This window comes from Rana temporaria, chromosome 3, assembly GCF_905171775.1.
Source record: "Rana temporaria chromosome 3, aRanTem1.1, whole genome shotgun sequence".
In the NCBI taxonomy this organism is placed as follows: Eukaryota; Metazoa; Chordata; class Amphibia; order Anura; family Ranidae; genus Rana; species Rana temporaria.
In genome coordinates, this window is record NC_053491.1 from 491,936,643 (window position 1) to 491,957,098 (window position 20,456).

Below are 20,456 nucleotides of genomic sequence, written 5' to 3' on the forward strand. Positions count from 1 at the left end.
TCTAGGGGAATCGGCTATTTGTTTTAAAATATGTGCAGTACTTACCCGTTTTCGAGATGCATCTTCTCCGTCGCTTCCGGGTATGGGCTGCGGGAATGGGCGTTCCTTCTTGATTGACAGTCTTCCGAGAGGCTTCCGACGGTCGCATCCATCGCGTCACGATTTTCCGAAAGAAGCCGAACGTCGGTGCGCAGGCGCAGTATAGAGCCGCACCGACGTTCGGCTTCTTTCGGCTACGAGTGACGCGATGGATGCGACCGTCGGAAGCCTCTCGGAAGACTGTCAATCAAGAAGGAACGCCCGCTCCCGAAGACCCATACCCGGAAGCGACGGAAGAAGATGGACCTCGAAAACGGGTAAGTACTGCTCATATTTTATTACAAATAGCCAATTCCCCTAGACTGAACGAGCAGGAAGCTAAGGGGAGAAAATTTTTTTTTTTATAAATGGGTGAACTCCCGCTTTAATTAATAGCTGTGCTGCAAAGTGTCCCTGGAATTTTTTTTCAAATGTTGGCAACTATGCTAACCATCGGACATGTTTCCAGCGGACAAGTTTCTTAGCTTGCTAAGAAACTTTTGTCCGCTGGAAACCTGTCCGCTAGGCCGTACACACGGTCGGATATGTCCGCGGAAACTGGTCGGCAGACCAGTTTCAGCGGACATGTTCGGTCGTGTGTACGGGGCCTGAGAGAAGAGAGAGGCTGCATGGGTTGCAGCTAGAAGCTGTGTGCTTCAAGAGGATAAGTCGCTGTGTGCGAATCAAACGCTGTGTGCAGATAAGTCGCTGTGTGCGAATCAAACGCTGTGTGCGACTGTTGATTCTTTGCAAGATTCAGGAATGATGAAACCCCCCTGCGAGGGCAGCTTTTGTATCTGTGAACTTTGAGGTTTTTAAATAAAAGTGGGCTACCAGGCCCTTAAAAACTCAGTATTGGATTGGCGTACTCACTGAAAAACAAACCTACCATTGGAGTCTGATCCCCCAATCTTACAATAAATAAAAATAAATGTACTTCTGCGGTACTAATGTAGCACTACCCCCGAAGGAGCTGCTGGTTTGTTTTGGGCGGCACGTTACCTCTATCTCCGCAATCTAGGGTACTTGATGAGAGCTGCAGTAAAGGGAATGTCTTTTCTGTACTTTTATTACCCAACAGGGTAAAAATGGTAGAAGTAAATGGAAGGTGAAGAGATAGCAGAATGGAAGACAGCAAATTCCGGAGTAACTGGGTAGGGAAACAGTCCTACTTCCAACGACACTTTACTTCGCCACTCCAGCCAGAGTGGGTACAGCGCACCTGGACAGGCCTCTCTCACCGGCCTGGCAGCCAGAGTGTCACTCGAATTTAGGATTACGTCTCTGCCTCAGACCCTCCCAAAGGTTGGAGACAATTATGGTCCGGAATCCTCTTTCAGTAGATTCAGCACCCGGACCTCCTTCCGGTAGTTTTGGTCAAATTAGCAACTGACAGGCGACCGACATCCAGCCTCTCAGAACCAAGGTTGTCCTCCGATGAATGGACAGGCTCCTCCTGGAACACCAGCCTCGTGCTTGGTATCCTTCGGACAGGCTCCTCATCGGTCAGCTTCCTCCAATTGGACGGACAGCTCAGGACCACCTTCAGATTGGGGACCCAGTCGATCACTGGGCCCACACAGCAGATCAATTGCTCCGGGCCAACGTGGTCCCGGAACCAGGAACACTGCGACACACGCACTTCCCGGCCAGGAGGGCCATTTTTGGGGGTGTCGTGGAATGGCTACCCCAATGGTGGGCACCACACGAGGAAGAACCCAGAGAGACTGCCATTTGCCCCTAAATACCCTCCCCAGCATGCACACCCTCCCTGATTGGCTGCTGGGGGGAATATCCAACCGCACTTGACTCCACTGCTGCCACCTATCGTCCCGGTGTGGAACTCTCTCCCCCGGCAACGACAGCATGTACAGTCAGCACAGCCAAAGCTAGAGCAGAGGCCCCAAATTTAAACAATTAGACTGGTTCAGAGCCAACTATTTCTCGGAACTTTATCCTAAATTTCCAATAGCACCGGTTCTAAAAATAGCCAGGCGCTAAACTAATATAAAGTATGTGCTTTATATAAAATCTAAGAGGTTGCTGCTTAACACCAACTGGTATTAGCAGATCAGAGTAAAAAGAAAAATATGTGAAGTGTTCCCTCTTTTCCCCAAAAATACAGCGGCCCGGATTCACAAAGCACTTGCGCCGACGTATCTCCAGATACGCCGCGTAAGTGTAAATATGCGCCGTCGTATCTATGCGCCGGACTCACAAACTAAGATACGCCTAAAAACAGGCTTCATCCCACCGACGTAACCTGCCTACGCTGGCGTAGAGTGGGCGCATATTTAAGCTGGACGCATCTGGCGCTCCCATTGATTTTCTATTCAAATATGCAAATGAGGGAGATACGGCGATTCACAAACGTACTTGCGCCTGACGCAGTGCCGCGTAAAGTCATACGTCCGGCGTAAAGTTATGCCCCATAAAGGAGGTGTAACTCAGCAGCATCCATGCAAAGGGATGCACCAGGGAACACAAGCCGGCGTATTTTATGTAGTTTACATAGGACGTGAATATGACTAGGCGTAGGTTATGTTCACGCCGTAAGCAGTGATCCGACGTATCTTAGGCAGTTGTTCCGACGTGATTCTGAGCATGCGCACGGGGATGCGTCCACGGGACGGCGCATGCTCCGTTCGTTACACGTACTTGTCTGACACTCAGCCCATCATTTGCATGGGGTCACGCCTCATTTGCATGGCTCACGCCCACTTCCACTTACGCCGATCTACGCCTGAGAAACCCAGCGCAGTTTTGGGAGCACTGGCTTTCTGAATTCAGTGCTTGCCTCTCTGCGCTGCGTCGGCGTAGCGTATCTTATTTGCACTACGGCGGCGTAATGTGCGCCTGCTCTCTGTGAATCCGGGCCTATGTGATGTAAATGCAAAATAAATAAAATAAAATAGTGACCCCTAGTGGGAGTATTGCTTATGACACCAAAAATATATTATACAGTGGAACCTCAGATTGCGAGTAACGCGATAAACAAGCGTTTCGCAATACAAGCACTGTATTTGCTAAAATCCTAAACTCTGTTTGCGAGTGTTGTCTCACAAAACGAGCGGGATTCAGGCCGCAGCGGGTCTAGTACCACATTTGGCCTGAGGTGGGGGGGGGAGCCGGAGCCGAATGGCGCCAATCGGCGGCCTTTCCGAAACGGCCGGAAGGCCCGAGGACAGTTCGGCTGATCTCGGCAAACCTCGGAAAGGCTCGTGAACGAAGTCTTTCTGAGGTTTGCCGAGGTCAGCCGAACTGTCCTCGGTCCTTTCCGGCCATTTCCGAGACTCTCCGGGTGCCCCCCGCCTCTGGCTGCATGCAGTATTGCATGCCATTAAAGTCAATGCGGAACAAATTATTCTCGTTTCCATTGACTTCAATGGGGAAACTCGCTTTGATATGCAAGTTCTTTGGATTACGAGCATTCTCCTGGAACGGATTATGTTCGTAATCCAAGGTTTCACTGTATATGTCACAATGAAAGTGATATGTGCAACCAGTGACCTCTAGTGGGTACAGAAATGATAACACATATACCAACTAACATTAATATGTACAACCAGTGACCTCTAGTGGGAAAAGAAATTATAACACACACACACACATATATATATTCAGGCAACGTCCATTATTCCAGTGATATCTTCCATGAACCAATGCTGTCCACACACAATCCACCGGTAAATGATAACAAATGAGTGACTTAACATCACGTGGACTCTCCACCAGTCACACTATGCACTCACCTCCCAGAGCGGCCCCCAATTGGACAAAGTAGCACCTTCCCCTTTCGGGTAAATGAAATGAATAGGGAAGAACTCACAAAGCCACATCCGTAAATTGAAGAAAAAACATAGAGGGCTACTTAATAAAGTAACCAAAGGGTCAGACTTTTAAGTCATGGAAACAATGGAGAAGTATAAGTTAAAAATCATATAAAATTATGTAGTTTGTATAGTGAGCCCTTAAATGTCTACGCATTTCGCCGTTGGGCTTCTTTAGGACAGCAATCAGGGTTCAACAGGGATGACAAACAAAGAGAATGAGTCTCACTATCTTAAAATGGACTGAGCCTCATGTACAAAATCCGGTAACCAGAAAATTGTCACTGTGTGGTAAATTTCCAAAGAATATTCGAGTCGAACTTATTTTCGACTCAAACATCGGGCTCATCGCCAAATTAAATACAAGACATTGTATCTTTTGTATCACACAAATCAACTCCTTGGCCCGGATTCACAAAGCACTTGCGCCAACGTATCTCAAGATACGCCGCGTAAGTGCAAGTACCGGACCCACAAACTAAGATACGCCTAAAAATAAGCTTCATCCCGCCGACGTAACTTGCCTACGCCGGCATAGCGTGGGCGCATATTTAGGCTGGACGCATGGTGGCGCTCCCATTGATCAGCCATTCAAATATGCAAATGAGGAAAATACGGCGATTCACGAATGTACGCGCGCCCGACGCATGCTAAGACTGGTGCGCGTAAGTTGTACGTCCGGCGTAAAGTTAAGCCCCATAAAGGAGGTGTAACTCAGCAGCAGACATGCAAAGGTCTTGCACCAAGGAATACAAGCCGGCGTATTTTATGTAGTTTACGTTGGACGTGAGTCTGGATGGGCGTAGGATACGTTCATGGCGTAGGCAGTGATCCGGCGTATCTTAGGTAGTAGTTCCGACGTGGTTGTGAGCATGCGCAGGGGGAGGCGTCCACGGCACGACGCATGCGCAGTTCGTTAAACGTACTTGTCGGGCGCTCGGACCATCATTTGCATGGGGTCATGCCTCATTTGCATGGGTTTGCATGGGACAAGCCCACTTCCACCTATGCCGGCCTGCGCCTTCGAAACCTACACCACGCCGACGCAGCGTGGGGAGCACTGGCTTCCTGAATTTCATGCTTGCCTCTCTGCGCTGCGTCGGCGTAGTGCACAGGGGGATACGCTGCGGCGGCGTAATGTGCGCCTGCTGTCTGTGAATCCGGGCCCTTGTTTTTACAGCCTAGAGGCATAGAAGGGCCCGAAATCCAAGGAGCACCTTTGGGCTTTCAAGGAGCAAAAATTGCGCATAATTTACATATTTAATTTTTCTGACTACCAATCACATTTTTGGAGGCCCTTGAGCACCATGACAATCAAAACACCCACAAAATGAGCACATTTTGGAAAGAAAACACTCCGAGGTTTTTTTAAGAGGCATATTGAGTCTTTGAAAAATTCTATTTTTTACCACAAGGTTTTGTAAAATGCAGTAAAAAAAAAGAAAATTATTATTTTTACACAAAGTTGTCAATCGATAAGCTATTTTTAATACACAGCATATGCATACCTAAAATAACACCCCCCAAAAAAATTGTATGAGACTTTTTTCCAGCCTAGCCATGAGGAGGGGCCCAAAATCCAAGGGGCACCTTAATGCTTTCTATGGGCATAAATTTCACATCTAATTCCCTGACTACCTATCATATTTTTGAGGGCCCTGGAGCACCAGGATAGTAGAAACACCCATAAAATTACTACATTTTGTAAAGCAATCACCCCTTCATTAACCCCTTCCCCAGCCTGAACGTCTTTTGAAGACTTCATTTTTTGCCAAGTTTTTTAGAAAATGTGAACTGAAAATAAACATTATTTTAACACAAACTGCTAGATTGAAGTAGGGGCGCGTATCTTTAAGGCGGCGTAGTGTATAGTATTTACGCTACGCCGCCTTAAGTCAGAGAGTCAAGTGCTGTATTCACAAAGCACTTGCCTCCTAACTTACGGCGGCGTAGCGTAAATGGGGCTGGCGTAAGCGCGCCTAATTCAAGTGAGGATGGGGGGGCGTGTTTTATGTTAATGTTTGGTGACTTGACGCGATTGACGTTTTTTACGAACGGCGCATGCGCCGTCCGTGTACATATCCCAGTGTGCATTGCTCCAAAGTACGCCGCAAGGACGTATTGGTTTCGACGTGAACGTAAATTACGTCCAGCCCCATTCACGGACGACTTACGCAAACGACGTAAAAATTTCAAATTTCGACGCGGGAATGACGGCCATACTTAACATTGACTAGGCCACCTAGGGGGCAGCTTTATTTTTACGCCGGCATACCTCTTACGGAAACGGCGTATCTTTACTGCGACGGGCGCACGTACGTTCGTGAATCGGCGTATCTAGGCATTTACATATTCTACGCCGAACTCAACGGAAACGCCACCTAGCGGCCAGCCTAAATATTGCACCCTAAGATACGACGGCGTAGGAGACTTACGCCGCTCGTATCTTAGCCTAATTTAAGCGTATCTGGTTTCCAGAATACGCTTAAATTTACGACGGCGCAGATTTAGAGTTACGTCGGCGTATCTACTGATACGCCGACTTAACTCTCTCTGAATCTGGCTATAAGTTCACATTTTTCATATGCCAGGAACCACCATGCACCCCTTTAAAGTGACTTCAGACCAGGCTTAGAACAGTTGATGTAACCTTACTAGCGATTTTGCGTCACAGTCCACATGAACAGTTCAATCCCACATCCCCTGTCTATCTCTGCTAGGCTGCCCAGGCATACCTCAACAAGTTGATAGCCAAAAGCTAGTGTTTTCCAAAGCTTGGTGGTTCTCTGGGTTCCCGGTGACTTCCAATGGACTGCAGAACACAGCAGTCCACCTTGGGAGCTCCACAGCAGTCACATTATCTTCTTGAGCAGGCCAAAGCCATGGAACTCAGCCTTTCCCCATATATCAATCACAGTGCAGGTAGGCTGGTTCCAAAAAGCCTGGAAACAGAGGCACCGATCATTAACCCCTTCCCCAGCTTGGGCCAGCCAACTGCCTAACTAACACATTGTACCACTGTGCCCATCGATTGTCACCACTGTGCCATGCCAAACGCAGCCACTGTGCCATCAATTGTTACCACTGTGCCCATCAATTGTTACCACCATGCCCATCAATTGTTACCACCATTCCCAGCAATTGTAGCCACTGTGCCCAGCAATTGTAGCCACTGTGCCCAGCAATTGTAGCCACTGTACCCAGTAAAATGCTGCCACTGTGCCCAGCAATTGTCGCCACTGTGCCCTGTAAAATGCCCCCCCCCCCCACCTGGCACTTACCTTTCTGGGGTCAGCCGTGCTTCTAACGTCATTCGATGTCTTCTCCTGCCCTCGATGATGCTTCAGCCAATCAGGTTACCGGTAACCAGAACCAGTGAACCTGATTGGCTGACACGCCTGTCACTCTTAGCCAAGGAACGCACCCCCCGTGCGTCCCGAGGATAAGCATCTGGAAGCCGTTTACAGCCTGAGGGTTGTAATCGGAAAGCCTATCAGAGCCGCTGGCTCTGATATTCACTTCCACAGCCGCCGTTATTCAGATGGCCGGCGCTCGCCAGGGGGCCGGCCATCTGAATATTCGGCGGCAATACATAGATTCATGCAATGCAATGCATGAATCTATGTATATTGTGTCAGTGGCGTGTGCATGACTTTAGTACAACAGATGTCCTACTTCACTTACTTACCACCTTAACCAAAACCTTAGTATCCCCCCAACCTCTGCCCATTAAATTGAAACCACACCATTGCTTGTTGGGGAAAAATAGGCCGTAGCAGCCTGATTTATTAACATAATATATTTTAACACAAACTAAGCAAGAACATCTGCTAACTTAAAACTACCTGAAGTTGGTCCCCGCAGGCAAAGCCTCTATCCTTCCGTAAAATATCTATATATATATAAACATATATATATATGCCCTTTTTGATGCACTCCGGTCTTCGGATTCCTCTGCAGGCCTCAAGCCGAACAGGCTCAAAGGCGTCTCACGACCGTAGTGCTCCATACTCCATTCTTCCAGCTAACCTCCGTTAACTGGCATCACCCTCATCATCGCCTGTCACCGACAGGTCATTAATTTCATTCTCAAAGTCTATTCCTTACCCGCAGGGACCAACCAACGCTGCCACGACAACCCATTTTTGAACCTGTAACAAAATATAAAGAAAACAAACACACACACACAAATCACACATACTACAACCCCCCATGATGCTCTACCACTACAATAAGGGGTGGGTGGGCGGGAACTTTCTTCCGCGCTGTGTTGCCGGGAGGGCGGGGACCAAACATTAAATAAACTCCCTTCCCCCGCCCCCCGGGACCTGACAGCCAACCATTAATTTTTGCTGTCCCCTGTGACGTCAGTCATGCCAGCCCTCCACCGAGTCCACTGCGTTCCCCTGCTCTGGGCTTTTCTTGACTTTAGTACAACAGATGTCCTACTTCACTTACTTACCACCTTAACCAAAACCTTAGTATCCCCCCAACCTCTGCCCATTAAATTGAAACCACACCATTGCTTGTTGGGGAAAAATAGGCCGTAGCAGCCTGATTTATTAACATAATATATTTTAACACAAACTAAGCAAGAACATCTGCTAACTTAAAACTACCTGAAGTTGGTCCCCGCAGGCAAAGCCTCTATCCTTCCGTAAAATATCTATATATATATAAACATATATATATATGCCCTTTTTGATGCACTCCGGTCTTCGGATTCCTCTGCAGGCCTCAAGCCGAACAGGCTCAAAGGCGTCTCACGACCGTAGTGCTCCATACTCCATTCTTCCAGCTAACCTCCGTTAACTGGCATCACCCTCATCATCGCCTGTCACCGACAGGTCATTAATTTCATTCTCAAAGTCTATTCCTTACCCGCAGGGACCAACCAACGCCACCAGCACCCAAAGGTAAAACCTTACCCTTGGGTGCCCCTCCACACCCTAATGGCCCTCTGAATCCCATCCTGTAACCCCAATACCCACATGTCAATCCCAACTGGGCTAAGGTGGACCCCATCTCCTCGCAGATACCTCCAGGTCTCTTCCTCTAATTCCATATGGCGTACCACCAACCCCCCGTTCCTCACTACAAACTTGGCCACGTCCCTATTAATTTTCCTCCGGGCCCTGTTGATTCCCGCTACCGACCTAGCCATACGCCATGCAGTCCGAGCCACAATGTCGGACCACACGACGATCATATCCGGAAAGGCCATCCGAAGTCTCAAGATATCAAACTTGATATCCCGAGTGATGTCCATCATTGCTCTGACCCCTAGGTCGTTGCCCCCCACGTGCAAGAGTAAGACGTCAGGGGGCCTGTCCAGCCGCGCAAAGCGATGCACTTCCGGAACCACCCTACCCCAGAGCATTCCCGGAATCCCTAACCAGTGCACGCTTGCCTCTTCCCTCGGGAAACCCAACTGCCGACCGCTATGTCTAAGCTCAGCCCGTTTTGCCCCCCAAAAGACATAAGAATGTCCCATTATCCATACTAGTGCCGGGGTCCCACCTGAAAGAAAAAAGACAATTGCACCGGGTAATCCACCGCATAACCCAGCAACACTCAAACAGATCACACCACACCCCAGACCCCCTCCCCACCGCCACTTGACGTTACCGTCCTAAACATCCAATAGGTGGGGACGGACATAACTCTGAAACCTCCTAGATTCCCATCTGCCTATGCGCTGTATGGCTTCCGTACCCAATCCCCAACGGGCCGCCTCTGAGGCCGCCCCTATCCTAAAGGAGTGGGAAGAAAAACCCTTGCCATCCAACCCCATGGCTAACAAACACTTCCTAAAAACAGCCCCGAACTGATATTTTGACAACGGCAACCCGTCCCTATGTACCAGAAACGACCCCGTCGCCTCAGGCCGTTCGGCCCCGAAGGCCCGCACCGCCTGCACCGGACATAAAGGAGAACCCGTAATTGTAAATACCTGTATGGACTTGCCCCGTCCCCCCTGGTCCGTCTTTGACTTCGGCAGCCAAATAGATACCCTGTCCTGCCCACAAGCCACATCTTGAGAGCCCAAGCCCCCTTGACATTTGGTAGACGGGCTGACCAACTCACTGATCCTGAAAGCCCCGAAGAAAGCTAACGTGAAGGCCGCCCTGAACAGCAAAAACTCATATTCCGAAGAACAAATAACCGGTAATTTTTCCAGCATTCCTTCCAGTAGAGCAAACGACACGGGGCGCCTGGAGTCCCTTGTCGTTCCTGCCTTTCTATAACCTCTCAGCGCCTGCCGCACCCAGAAATCCTTCGTGAAGTCCTGGCAACCCCGCAATTTAAAAAGGAACGCAAGACCTGCCATCTTTTTGTTCAGCGTGGCCACAGACGTGCCGTCCTCCATGTTCCTAGCCACGAAGTACAACACCAGCCATCGTGTCTCCGACCCGAACGGGTCCACAGCCACCATTCTTGCCAAAGCCTCCCATTCCAACCACACCTTGCTATACGCCCCCCAAGTTGCCTCACTCACCGACCTCCTGAGCCATTTTGATATCACGCCAATGCAACCCTCCACAGCCAATCCGGACAAGGCTCTCCGTGTCGTTCCGCCTCCGGGGCCAACTCTCGGAACCTGTCCCACTGAAATCGAGACAGCGCGTCAGCAATAACATTCTCAACCCCAGGCAGATGAACTGCATGGACAAAAATATTCAACTGTAGGCACCGTAGAACCAGATGCTGCAACACCCGAACCACCGGCGGTGATGAAGCCGATACCCTGTTAATGACCTGAACCACTCCCAGGTTGTCCCCATGGAACCTGACCTTCCGATCCCTGAACTCCGAGCCCCACAACTCAACCGCCAGTACCACCGGAAATAATTCCAATAGCACCAAATTCTTAGTGAAACCCGCGTCCACCCAGTCTTGCGGCCAAGGACCCGCACACCACTTGCCCTGAAAGAATGCTCCAAAGCCTGTGGAGCCCGCAGCATCCGTGTACAGCTCCAAGTCAAAGTTACTGACCGGTCCCGCCATCCACAATGCCCGGCCGTTGAATGACTCCAAAAAGGAGTGCCACACCCTCAGATCATCCCTAAGAACCCTGCCGAGCGTGACAAAGTGGTTAGGGGAACTCACGCCCGCGGTCGCCGCCGACAGCCGTCGGCTAAACACCCGCCCCATGGGCAAAATACGGCACGCGAAATTAAGCTTACCGAGCAACGACTGTAGCGCTCTCAGCTTCACTTTCCTGACCCCCAGCATGCCCCTGATTTCTGCCTTCATCGCCTCAAGTTTGTCCTCCGGCAGGCGGCATTCCATTGCCATGGAATCCAATGTTATGCCCAGGAAAGTCATCTCCGTGCTTGGGCCCTCCGTCTTCTCGGGAGACAAGGGGACCCCGAAGCGCTCCGCCATGTGTTCCAGCGTTGCCAGCAGAATCGCCGCGATCCGTGACGCCGCCGGTCCAACGCACAGGAAGTCATCCAGGTAGTGGATGATAGAACTCACCCCGGCCACGTCCCTAACCACCCATTCCAAGAATGAGCTGAACATCTCGAACAGTGCACACGAAATGGAACACCCCATGGGCAAGCACTTGTCCACATAAAACTGCCCCCCCCAATGACACCCCAACAGCCGAAAGCTGTCCGGGTGCACTGGCAATAAGCGGAAAGCTGCTTCAATGTCCGATTTTGCCATCAAGGACCCCCGCCCATAATGTCGCACCCAATGGACAGCCGCATCGAATGACGTGTAGCTCACTGTGCACGCCTCCTGGTCTATAGCGTCATTAACCGACCCCCCTTTTGGGAAGGAGAGGTGGTGTATCAGCCTAAACTTGTTGGGTTCCTTTTTGGGCACCACCCCCAGCGGAGAAACTACCAGATCCCCCCAGGGTGCCGACGAAAAAGGACCTCCCATGCGCCCCAGAGCTACCTCCTTCCGCAGCTTCTCCGAAACCACTTCCGGATGTAAGAGCGCAGACCGCAAGTTGCGCGGAACCGGGGGTACCACCCCCAGCGCACACGGTATTTGAAAACCCTCTGAGAAACCCTTTTCCAGTGCCCGAGCCGCCCCCCTGTCCGGATACCTACCGAGAAACGGCCGCATCCTTTCCACCATCACCGGTGTCGTCCCTCTTGTTCGCAAAATCTCCGGAACGTCCCTTCCCCTGCTTGAAGCACTTGGACAACGGGTGGGAGCCTCCGCAACCAGAGCACTCGTGTTTGTATCTGCAGGTGCCTCCGAATTTGCAAGTGCCGGAGCTAAACTGCCAACACACCCCTTTTGCCCGACCGGCCGGTTGTCCAAGGGAAGATGGACCCCCGGCCCCCCCCTTGAAAGGACTGCCCCGGAACCCTCGCCGCCGTCATCAAACACAGCCAAAGGTTCATATCCTTTTGATTCCAGCGCAGGTCCTGCCGCACCGCCATCCGCTGTCGGAATTGTTCATCATATCGCAGCCAAGCGGATCCTCCGTAGATCCTGTGTGCCTCCCCTATCGCATTCTGATATATGAAGAGCCCTGAGCAGCATTCCGGCTTCTTCTCCCCTACCACACACGCTAGGATGCTGAACGCCTGCAGCCAATTAGTAAACGTCCGTGGAATCAAGCGATACCTGCGCCGTTCCTCCTCCTCCTTTTTGGATTCATCCGGCTTCCCCCTGTCCAGGTTGAACTTCTCTAATGGGAGTAACGCGAAAATCTCCACATACTCACCCTTCCATATCTTCTCCCGGACCTCTGCCTTCAAATGTGTCCCCAGCGACGCCTCATAGCATAAGTACACCTCACATTTTGCCGCGTCAGCGAGGCGGATTATTTCCTGTCGCGCAACCTCACTTGCCACCGCCCCTTTTTCCACTGTTGCTGCCGCCGGAGCCGCAGCTGCTCCCGAACCCCCGCTCACCGCGGGGGCGGATGCCACCACCGGCCCAGCCGTCACCACCGCCGGCAGAGTGTTAATTGTAGCGACCACCCCTCCCCCCACCGGAACCGCAGGGGGGACCCAAGCCGCAACCGGGCCCGCCGTCGCCCCATCTGAGCCCTCAAATCTGCCCACCAGCTCTTTTATGCCCGCTAAAAAACCTGCAAAACCCCCCCCCCCAGGGACACCCCCCCCGCCCGGTGTAACAGACTGAGAGCCCCCTGCCCGTGTATCCGCCCCCCCCCGAGATGACACCCCCCCCCCCGCTGCCCCCAGCAGACATCACACCCCTCCCCACAGTACGAGGCAAAGATAAAAGTGACTTACCGGGCTGCCTAGGTGATGACCCACCAGCCGCTCGTCCCGTCTCCACCGCTGCTGCTACCGTCCTGGATGGTTGCTCGTCCTCCGAATCCGTCAGCTCCCCTTCCGACCGTAGCGTGGATGGATCCTCTTCTTCTGCTGATTGCACCCCAGGGGAAGGATCCCTGGCTGCCGTGGGCCTGGCGTCCGCCTGGTCACTCCTCCGCGCGCCCGACCCGTTCACCGACTTCTGCGCCGCTTTCCGTGGGCCTGGGGGGGTCTCCCCATCCCTGCTGCCCCCAACTAGGTCGCCGGTGGTCCCCTCCCCTTCAATCCGCACCGCGGCAAGGCTGTGGGCCGAGGAAATGGAAAGCCCAGCAGCCGGGCCTCTAGGTCTCCCACGCTGAGGCGCCGCACCCCCCCCGGTGGCGCGGGGGGCGGGGCCCGCCGAATCACCCTCCGTACGCCGCGCGGGCCCAGGTGCTGCTCCAGGGCTGGCCGAACGGCCGGCTGCCGCGCCACGGCCCCGATTGGGATTCCTCCCGTTCCCCCCCTTTGTGGGCAATGCTGCGCGCTTGGCGGGGGGGCCCGGAGGGGCCCGCGAACGGGGGCTCCCTTGTCTTCTTTGGGCCCTGGGGGATGTGTCTGGGGAAAAGCGCTCCGGCGGGCGAGAACGCCGGGCGCGTCCTGTGTCCCTCCCCCCCGCATCCTCAATAGCTGCCGACCTACCGAAAATAGGCCGCAGCTGGTCCCGAAGCCACTCAGGGCCGTGCGCCGACGCCTCCGCCTGCAGCTGATCCAACATGAGCTGCACTTCAGACATCCTCACTGAACTTTCTTCCGCGCTGTGTTGCCGGGAGGGCGGGGACCAAACATTAAATAAACTCCCTTCCCCCGCCCCCCGGGACCTGACAGCCAACCATTAATTTTTGCTGTCCCCTGTGACGTCAGTCATGCCAGCCCTCCACCGAGTCCACTGCGTTCCCCTGCTCTGGGCTTTTCTGGAGCCAGAGAGGGGGGCGCTTTTATCTGTAGCAGTAATGATCTTTATATGTTTTCTTCCCTAGACTTGCAGAGTAAAGTCTTCGTCTTCCCCAAAGAAACCGACACAGATCATGTCATTCTAAGATCTACAATCACAAGGCCATTGCAGGAAATCACCGTCTGTCTACATTCTTATACCGACCTTTCCCGCCCCTATACTCTCTTCTCTCTCGCTACTCCCGGGAAGGACAACGCCTTTGTGATCGACTTCCAGCCACCAAACATTTGTTCCGTATCTATCAACCAGGAACTCACTAGTTTTAGGACAGATTCTGAGTCTTTGGCCTGGAGGCACATCTGTGTGACCTGGGACTCCAACACTGGAGTGGTCCAACTTTGGGTCAACGGGAAACTCTACCCCAGAAGAGGCTCCATGAAAGGGTCTTCTATCGCAGCTGAGACCAGCATTGTTCTGGGACAGGAACAAGACTCTTTTGGTGGAAAGTTTGATGAGAAGCAGTCATTGGTCGGTGAAATAAGTGACGTCCACATGTGGGATTATGTCCTGACTCCGGAAGACATCTCTGGCAGACACAAAGGGAATGTTATTAATTGGTTATCTCTATACTGTGAGATCAAAGGGGAAGTTCATATCCAGCCCAAATTCTACTGAAAGCCAATGAGCTCATCATATACACTTTGGGCCAGATTCATATAGTTGCGCGGCGGCGTAACGTATCTCATTTACGTTACACCGCCGCAAGTTTTAAGCGCAAGTGCTTGATTCACAAAGTACTTGCCTGTAAACTTGCGGCGGCGTAACGTAAATCCGTCCGGCGCAAGCCCGCCTAATTCAAATGGGGCGTGTGTCATTTAAGTTAGGCGCGTTCCCGCGCCGAACGTTCTGCGCATGCTCCGTTTGGAAATTTCCCGCCGTGCTTTGCGCGAAATTACGGCGCCCCAACGTGTTTTTTGAACGGCGACGTGCGTTACGTCCTTTCGTATTCCCGGACGACTTACGCAAAAAAAAAAATATTTAAATTTGACGCGGGAACGACGGCCATACTTTAACATGGATGGTCTAATTTTACACCACCTAAATAGCACTCGTAACTTTACGACGGGAAAAGCCGACTAGCGACGACGTAAGAGAATGCGACGAAGGCGCGTACCTTCGTGGATCGCCGTAATCAGCTAATTTGCATACCCGACGCGGAAAACGACGCGAACTCCACCCAGCGGGCGCCGGAGTATTACACCTACGATCCGAAGGCGTACGAAGCCGTATGCCTGTCGGATCGAAGCCTAAAGCCGTCGTAACTTGTTTTGAGGATCCAAAACAGCGATACGACGCGGAAAATTTTAAAATACGCCAGAGTATCAGTAGATACGCCGGCGTATTTCGACTGTGAATCTGGCCCTTTGTTGTTAGGACGCCCCAACTGCTGATTCTGAATTACGAAAATCAAATAGTCAATGATTTTTTATCTAAATGGTAACATATATAACAAAAGATAGTAACATAAACCATCTGAAATAAAATATCTATATATACAATCTGCATTCTTTCTGTGTTTTTTTTTCTTTGTTCTAAAAACCTGAAATCTGATTGGTTAGTCTTATTCACCTTCCACCCCTCCCTTCTACTTCAAGTATTTGTAGGAGGTAATAAGGGTTGGAGCCCAAAAGGAGATCCCTTGAACCCTTTCAGCCCAGCACAGGGGGCAATAAGTGTGGTAGCTGTGATCTGGTAAGTCCAAGAACAATCACCGCACTGCAAATATCTGGCATCCACTGAATGTTCCCGGTTTCGGTTTGGGGTACTTCACAAAAATGTGGATGTCAAATCTGAACCCCATTGAAATCAATGGGAGTGAAGCCCCCTTTGTCCTAAACAGGGGCTACTATCTAAATGTAGTTTTAAGCTGGGCTGTAATCAGCTTGGGTTGATTGTGTAGATTTGTATTTAGTCTTTCCCTAAGCTTAAAGGGGTTGTAAAGGTGTCATACTTACCTCCACTGTGCAGCTTTGAGTGGCCCCGATCCTGGTCTTCCGGGGTCCCTCGTCGGCTGTCTCGGCTCCTCCCCGCAAGAGCTAACCCCCCTCTGGAAAGCGCTCTCCCAAGGGGGTTAGCTTGCGGGCGCGCTATGGCTATGGCAACTGACTGTATCACTGGGTCCCACCAATGGCTGCACTGCTATCAATCATCCAATGATCGTCCAAAGAGCCGAGAAGCCCGGCCCGAGATGCCAGCACATTCAAGACGTGGGACTTTTGAGGGCTCAGGTAAGTGAACGGGGGGCTGGGGGGCCTGTGAGCATTGGATGTTTTTTCACCTTAAAGTGGAGATTCACCCAAAAAGTTTTTTAACATTAGGTTGATGCTCATTTTGTGAAGAGGAGTCGGGTGTTTTTTTTAAAATCGAAGCCGTACTTACCGTTTTAGAGAGCGATCTTCTCCGCCGCTTCCGGGTATGGGCTGCGGGGCTTGGGCGTTCCTATTTGATTGACAAGCTTCCGACAGGCTTCCGACGGTCGTATACATCGCGTCACGATTTTCCGAAAGTAGCCGAACGTCGGTGCGCAGGCGCCGTATAGAGCCGCACCGACGTTCGGCTTCTTTCGGCTACTAGTGACGCGATGTATGCGACCGTCGGAAGCCTGTCAATCAAATAGGAACGCCCATACCCGAAGACCATACCCGGAAGCGGCGGAGAAGATCGCTCTCTAAAACGGTAAGTACTGCTTCGATTTAAAAAAAACACCCAATTCCCCTTCACAAAATGAGCCTCAATCTAATGTTAAAAAAAAAATTCCGGGTGAACTCCCGCTTTAATGCATAGGCTGCATTAACCACCTAAGACCCGGACCTTTATGCAGCTAAAGGACCCGGCCAGGTTTTGCGATTCGGCACTGCGTCGCTTTAACAGACAATTGCGCGGTCGTGCGTCGTGGCTCCCAAACAAATTTGGCGTCCTTTTTTTCCCACAAATAGAGCTTTCTTTTGGTGGTATTTGATCACCTCTGCGGTTTTTATTTTTTGCGCTATAAACAAAAATAGAGCGAAAATTTGGAAAAAAAATCAATATTTTTTACTTTTTGCTATAATAAATATGCCCCAAAAATATATGAAAATTTTTTTTTTTTTCCTCAGTTTAGGCCGATACGTATTCTTCTACCTATTTTTGGTAAAAAAAATCGCAATAAGCGTTCATCGGTTGGTTTGCGCAAAATTTATAGCGTTTACAAAATAGGGGATAGTTTTATTGCATTTTTATTAATTTTTATTTTTTTACTACTAATGGCGGCGATCAGCGATTTTTTTCGTGACTGCGACATTATGGCGGACACTTCGGACAATTTTGACAAATTTTTGGGACCATTTAAAATGCATTGTTTACTGTGAAAATGACGATTGCAGTTTGGGAGTTAACCACAAGGGGGCGCTGATGGGATTATGTATGACCTAATATGTGTTTCTAACTGTGGGGGGTGTGGATGTAGGTGTGACGTCATCGATTGTGTATCCCTATAAAAGTGATCACACGATCGATGACGCCGCCACAGTGAAGAACGGGGAAGCTGTGTTTACACACACCTCTCCCTGTTCTTCAGCTCCGGGGACCGATCCCGGGACTCCAGCGGCGATCGGGTCCGTGGGTCCCGCGGTCCCGGAGCTTCGGACCGGGCCGCTTCTCTCTCCAATTGGCCCGGCGGTGGGGGAAGGAGGAGGGAGCCGAGTGGTGACGTCAAGGGTCCCAGAAGTGGAGACAGTATACCTGTGAAAGACAAGTATCCTCTCCTCCCACCCCCCCGAAAGGTGCGAAATGTGGCACCAGAGGGGGAGAGGAATCAGATGACGGGCACAGTGGCGACAATGGCATGGCATAGTGGCTGTGTTTGGCATGGCACAGTGGCGACAATTGATGGCACAGTGGCTGTGTTTGGCATGGCACAGTGGCGACAATTGATGGGAACAGTAGCTGTGTTTGATGGTATGGCACAGTGGCTGCGTTTGATGGCATGGCACAGTGGCGACAATTTTATGGCACAGTGGCTGCATTTGATGAGCACAGTGGCGGCAATTGATGTGTTTTTTTTTCGTTTGTTTGCACCCCCCCAAAAAAATCTGAGAACCAGCCGCCACTGATGTGCGCCCCCACAGGCGTGCGGTGGCTGTTATCCTGCTGGACGTCATACGAGGCCTTGCGATCTCTTTACCGGAAGTGGGAGCTCAAAGAATCAAGAATCCCTTAGTGTGACACAGTGATGGCAATCAAGGCAAAGCAGCTGGTTCTGATAGCAATCCTTAGGCAATGCAGATAAAAGGTGTCTGTATACAGTGTTCAGTGTCTGATATTAATGGCTGGTTGTTGGACTTGTTTTAAGCAAGTGCCCTCTCACCAATCCTGACAACATTCAGGAAACCTCTTGAAGAATGATGAAACGATTCTCCTTACAGCATGCAGGCAGAGATGGCGATCGGTCTGCTGAATCAGTGGCCCGTCCAACTTTGATGCTTTCAGTGATGGTGCAGGGGCCGCCCCTCAGGTAGCGGGCGACGTCTGACCCATTTGGGCTAGAGCTTTAAGGCTGTGTACCACGTGGTAGACTGCAGTCTTCTCTCACAGTGGCAAGATGGTGGTCTCACGATGGGACCCAGGAAGCAGGAGAGCGTGGGCATGCATGGTAGATCGTTTTATAGTCTCTCCCATAATTCTCCCCTGGAGCGGATGGCTAGCTGGGAGGTGTAGTCCATGGTCAGTTCTGCAGTTCAGCGATGTCTGCTCAGGAGACTACAGTTCCCACAATGCTTTCCTCTAGGCTCAGAAGTGTGATGTCAGTAAACCGATCCCAGCACTAAGGGGATACAGGAACAGCCGGGGACAGCATAAGGCAAATCTCCAACATCAGATAGCTGTAGTTCCCTCCCGGCTACATCGGGTACTGCTGACATGTTTTCAATCCTTTTTCATGGGAAAGAGACTATTCATGTGGATAGAAGGCGATCTTGCATCATGTCAGCCAATGAAAGCATTCTCATCTCAAGACCCCAGTGGAGCCCGATCAGCAATCATGTAGGCAAGCAGTGGCATCCGGTGCTTCTAATTTTTGGGGGGAGCAAACAAACTGAAAAATACTGTGCCATCAATTGCAGCCACTTGTGCCCCATCAAATGCAGCCACTTGTGCCCATCAAATGCCGCCACCTGTGCTCATCATATGTCACAACTGTGACCCCCGCCTGCTGTCTGCCTGGCACTTACCCCATCTTAGTGGTGGGTCAGGCAGCGTTGACGGTGGCGAGCTGTGGGACGTCTCCTGTGTCCTCCTTTACAGGTTGCTTTTTTTGAGTTACAGAGGAGGTCTAGGGCTAGAATTATTTCTCTCGCTCTAACGATCACGGCGATACTTCACATGTGTGGTTTGAACACCGTTTTCATATGTGGGCGCTGCTCATGTATGCGGGCATTGCAGTTTTTTGAGTATGGGGCTGTGAAGCCCATGGAGACCCGGGTTTAGAGTTTGGGTCCCTGATAGAAAACATGGGGCCCCATACAGCCTACCTGATGGGGCCTCCCCTTCTGCCCCACTCTAGACCCCACCCCTGGCCCCTCCCCTGACCCTTTCTTGAAAAAAGGATGGTTATGGCTGGACGGTGTCCTCTAATAGAGGCTAATAGAGGACAAAATTAGAATTAGACTTGAAAAACGTAACATTAATAAGTCACCGGGAACAGATGGCTTGCACCCGAGGGTACTTAGAGAACTCAGTCAAGTAATTGCCAGACCATTGTTCCTAATTTTTAATGACAGTCTACTGACTGGAATGGTACCAGCTGATTGCAGAAAAGCCAATGTAGCACCAATATTTAAAAAGGGCCCAAAATACATCCCTGGGAATTACAGATCAGTCAGCCTAACATCAATAGTATGTAAGCTCTTAGAGGGGATGATAAGGGACTATATACAAGATTTTAGTAATGAGAACGGTATCATTATTCACCGATCCCTCGTTACTGGAGTTGATTGAGAGGGCGGGAGTTGATGGCTCCTCTTCTTGGGTCCCCAGCCAGCACTTCTGGCTCCTCCTCTCCTGCTGTGCCCCAATAGTAAACCAATTCCCATAGGGGCACCCGTGCAGGCTCACTCCCAAGCCCCGCTGCTGCATCCACTGACACAGACAGTGGAGCTGGGCTCCGCCCCACCGATCCCTCTTTACTGGAGTTGATTGAGAGGGCAGGAGCCAATGACTCCTCTTCTTGGGTCATCCGCCAGCACTTCTGGCTCCGCCTCTCTTGCTGTGTCTCAATAGGAAACCGTTTTCCATAGATGCACCCGTACAGACTCACTCCCAAGC

At 51.1% G+C, this 20,456-nt stretch overlaps 1 protein-coding gene across 1 annotated transcript in view; it reads left to right on the plus strand.

Moving 5' to 3' along the window:
* Positions 1–14,867, plus strand: part of LOC120933792 (C-reactive protein-like) — a 29,667-nt gene extending 14,800 nt beyond the window's left edge. The window contains exon 4 of the mRNA XM_040347188.1: positions 14,182–14,867. Coding sequence (XP_040203122.1) covers positions 14,182–14,771 — 590 coding nt within the window. The 3' untranslated portion in view covers positions 14,772–14,867. The remainder of the gene's footprint in view (positions 1–14,181) is intronic.
* Positions 14,868–20,456: the final 5,589 nt, after the last annotated feature.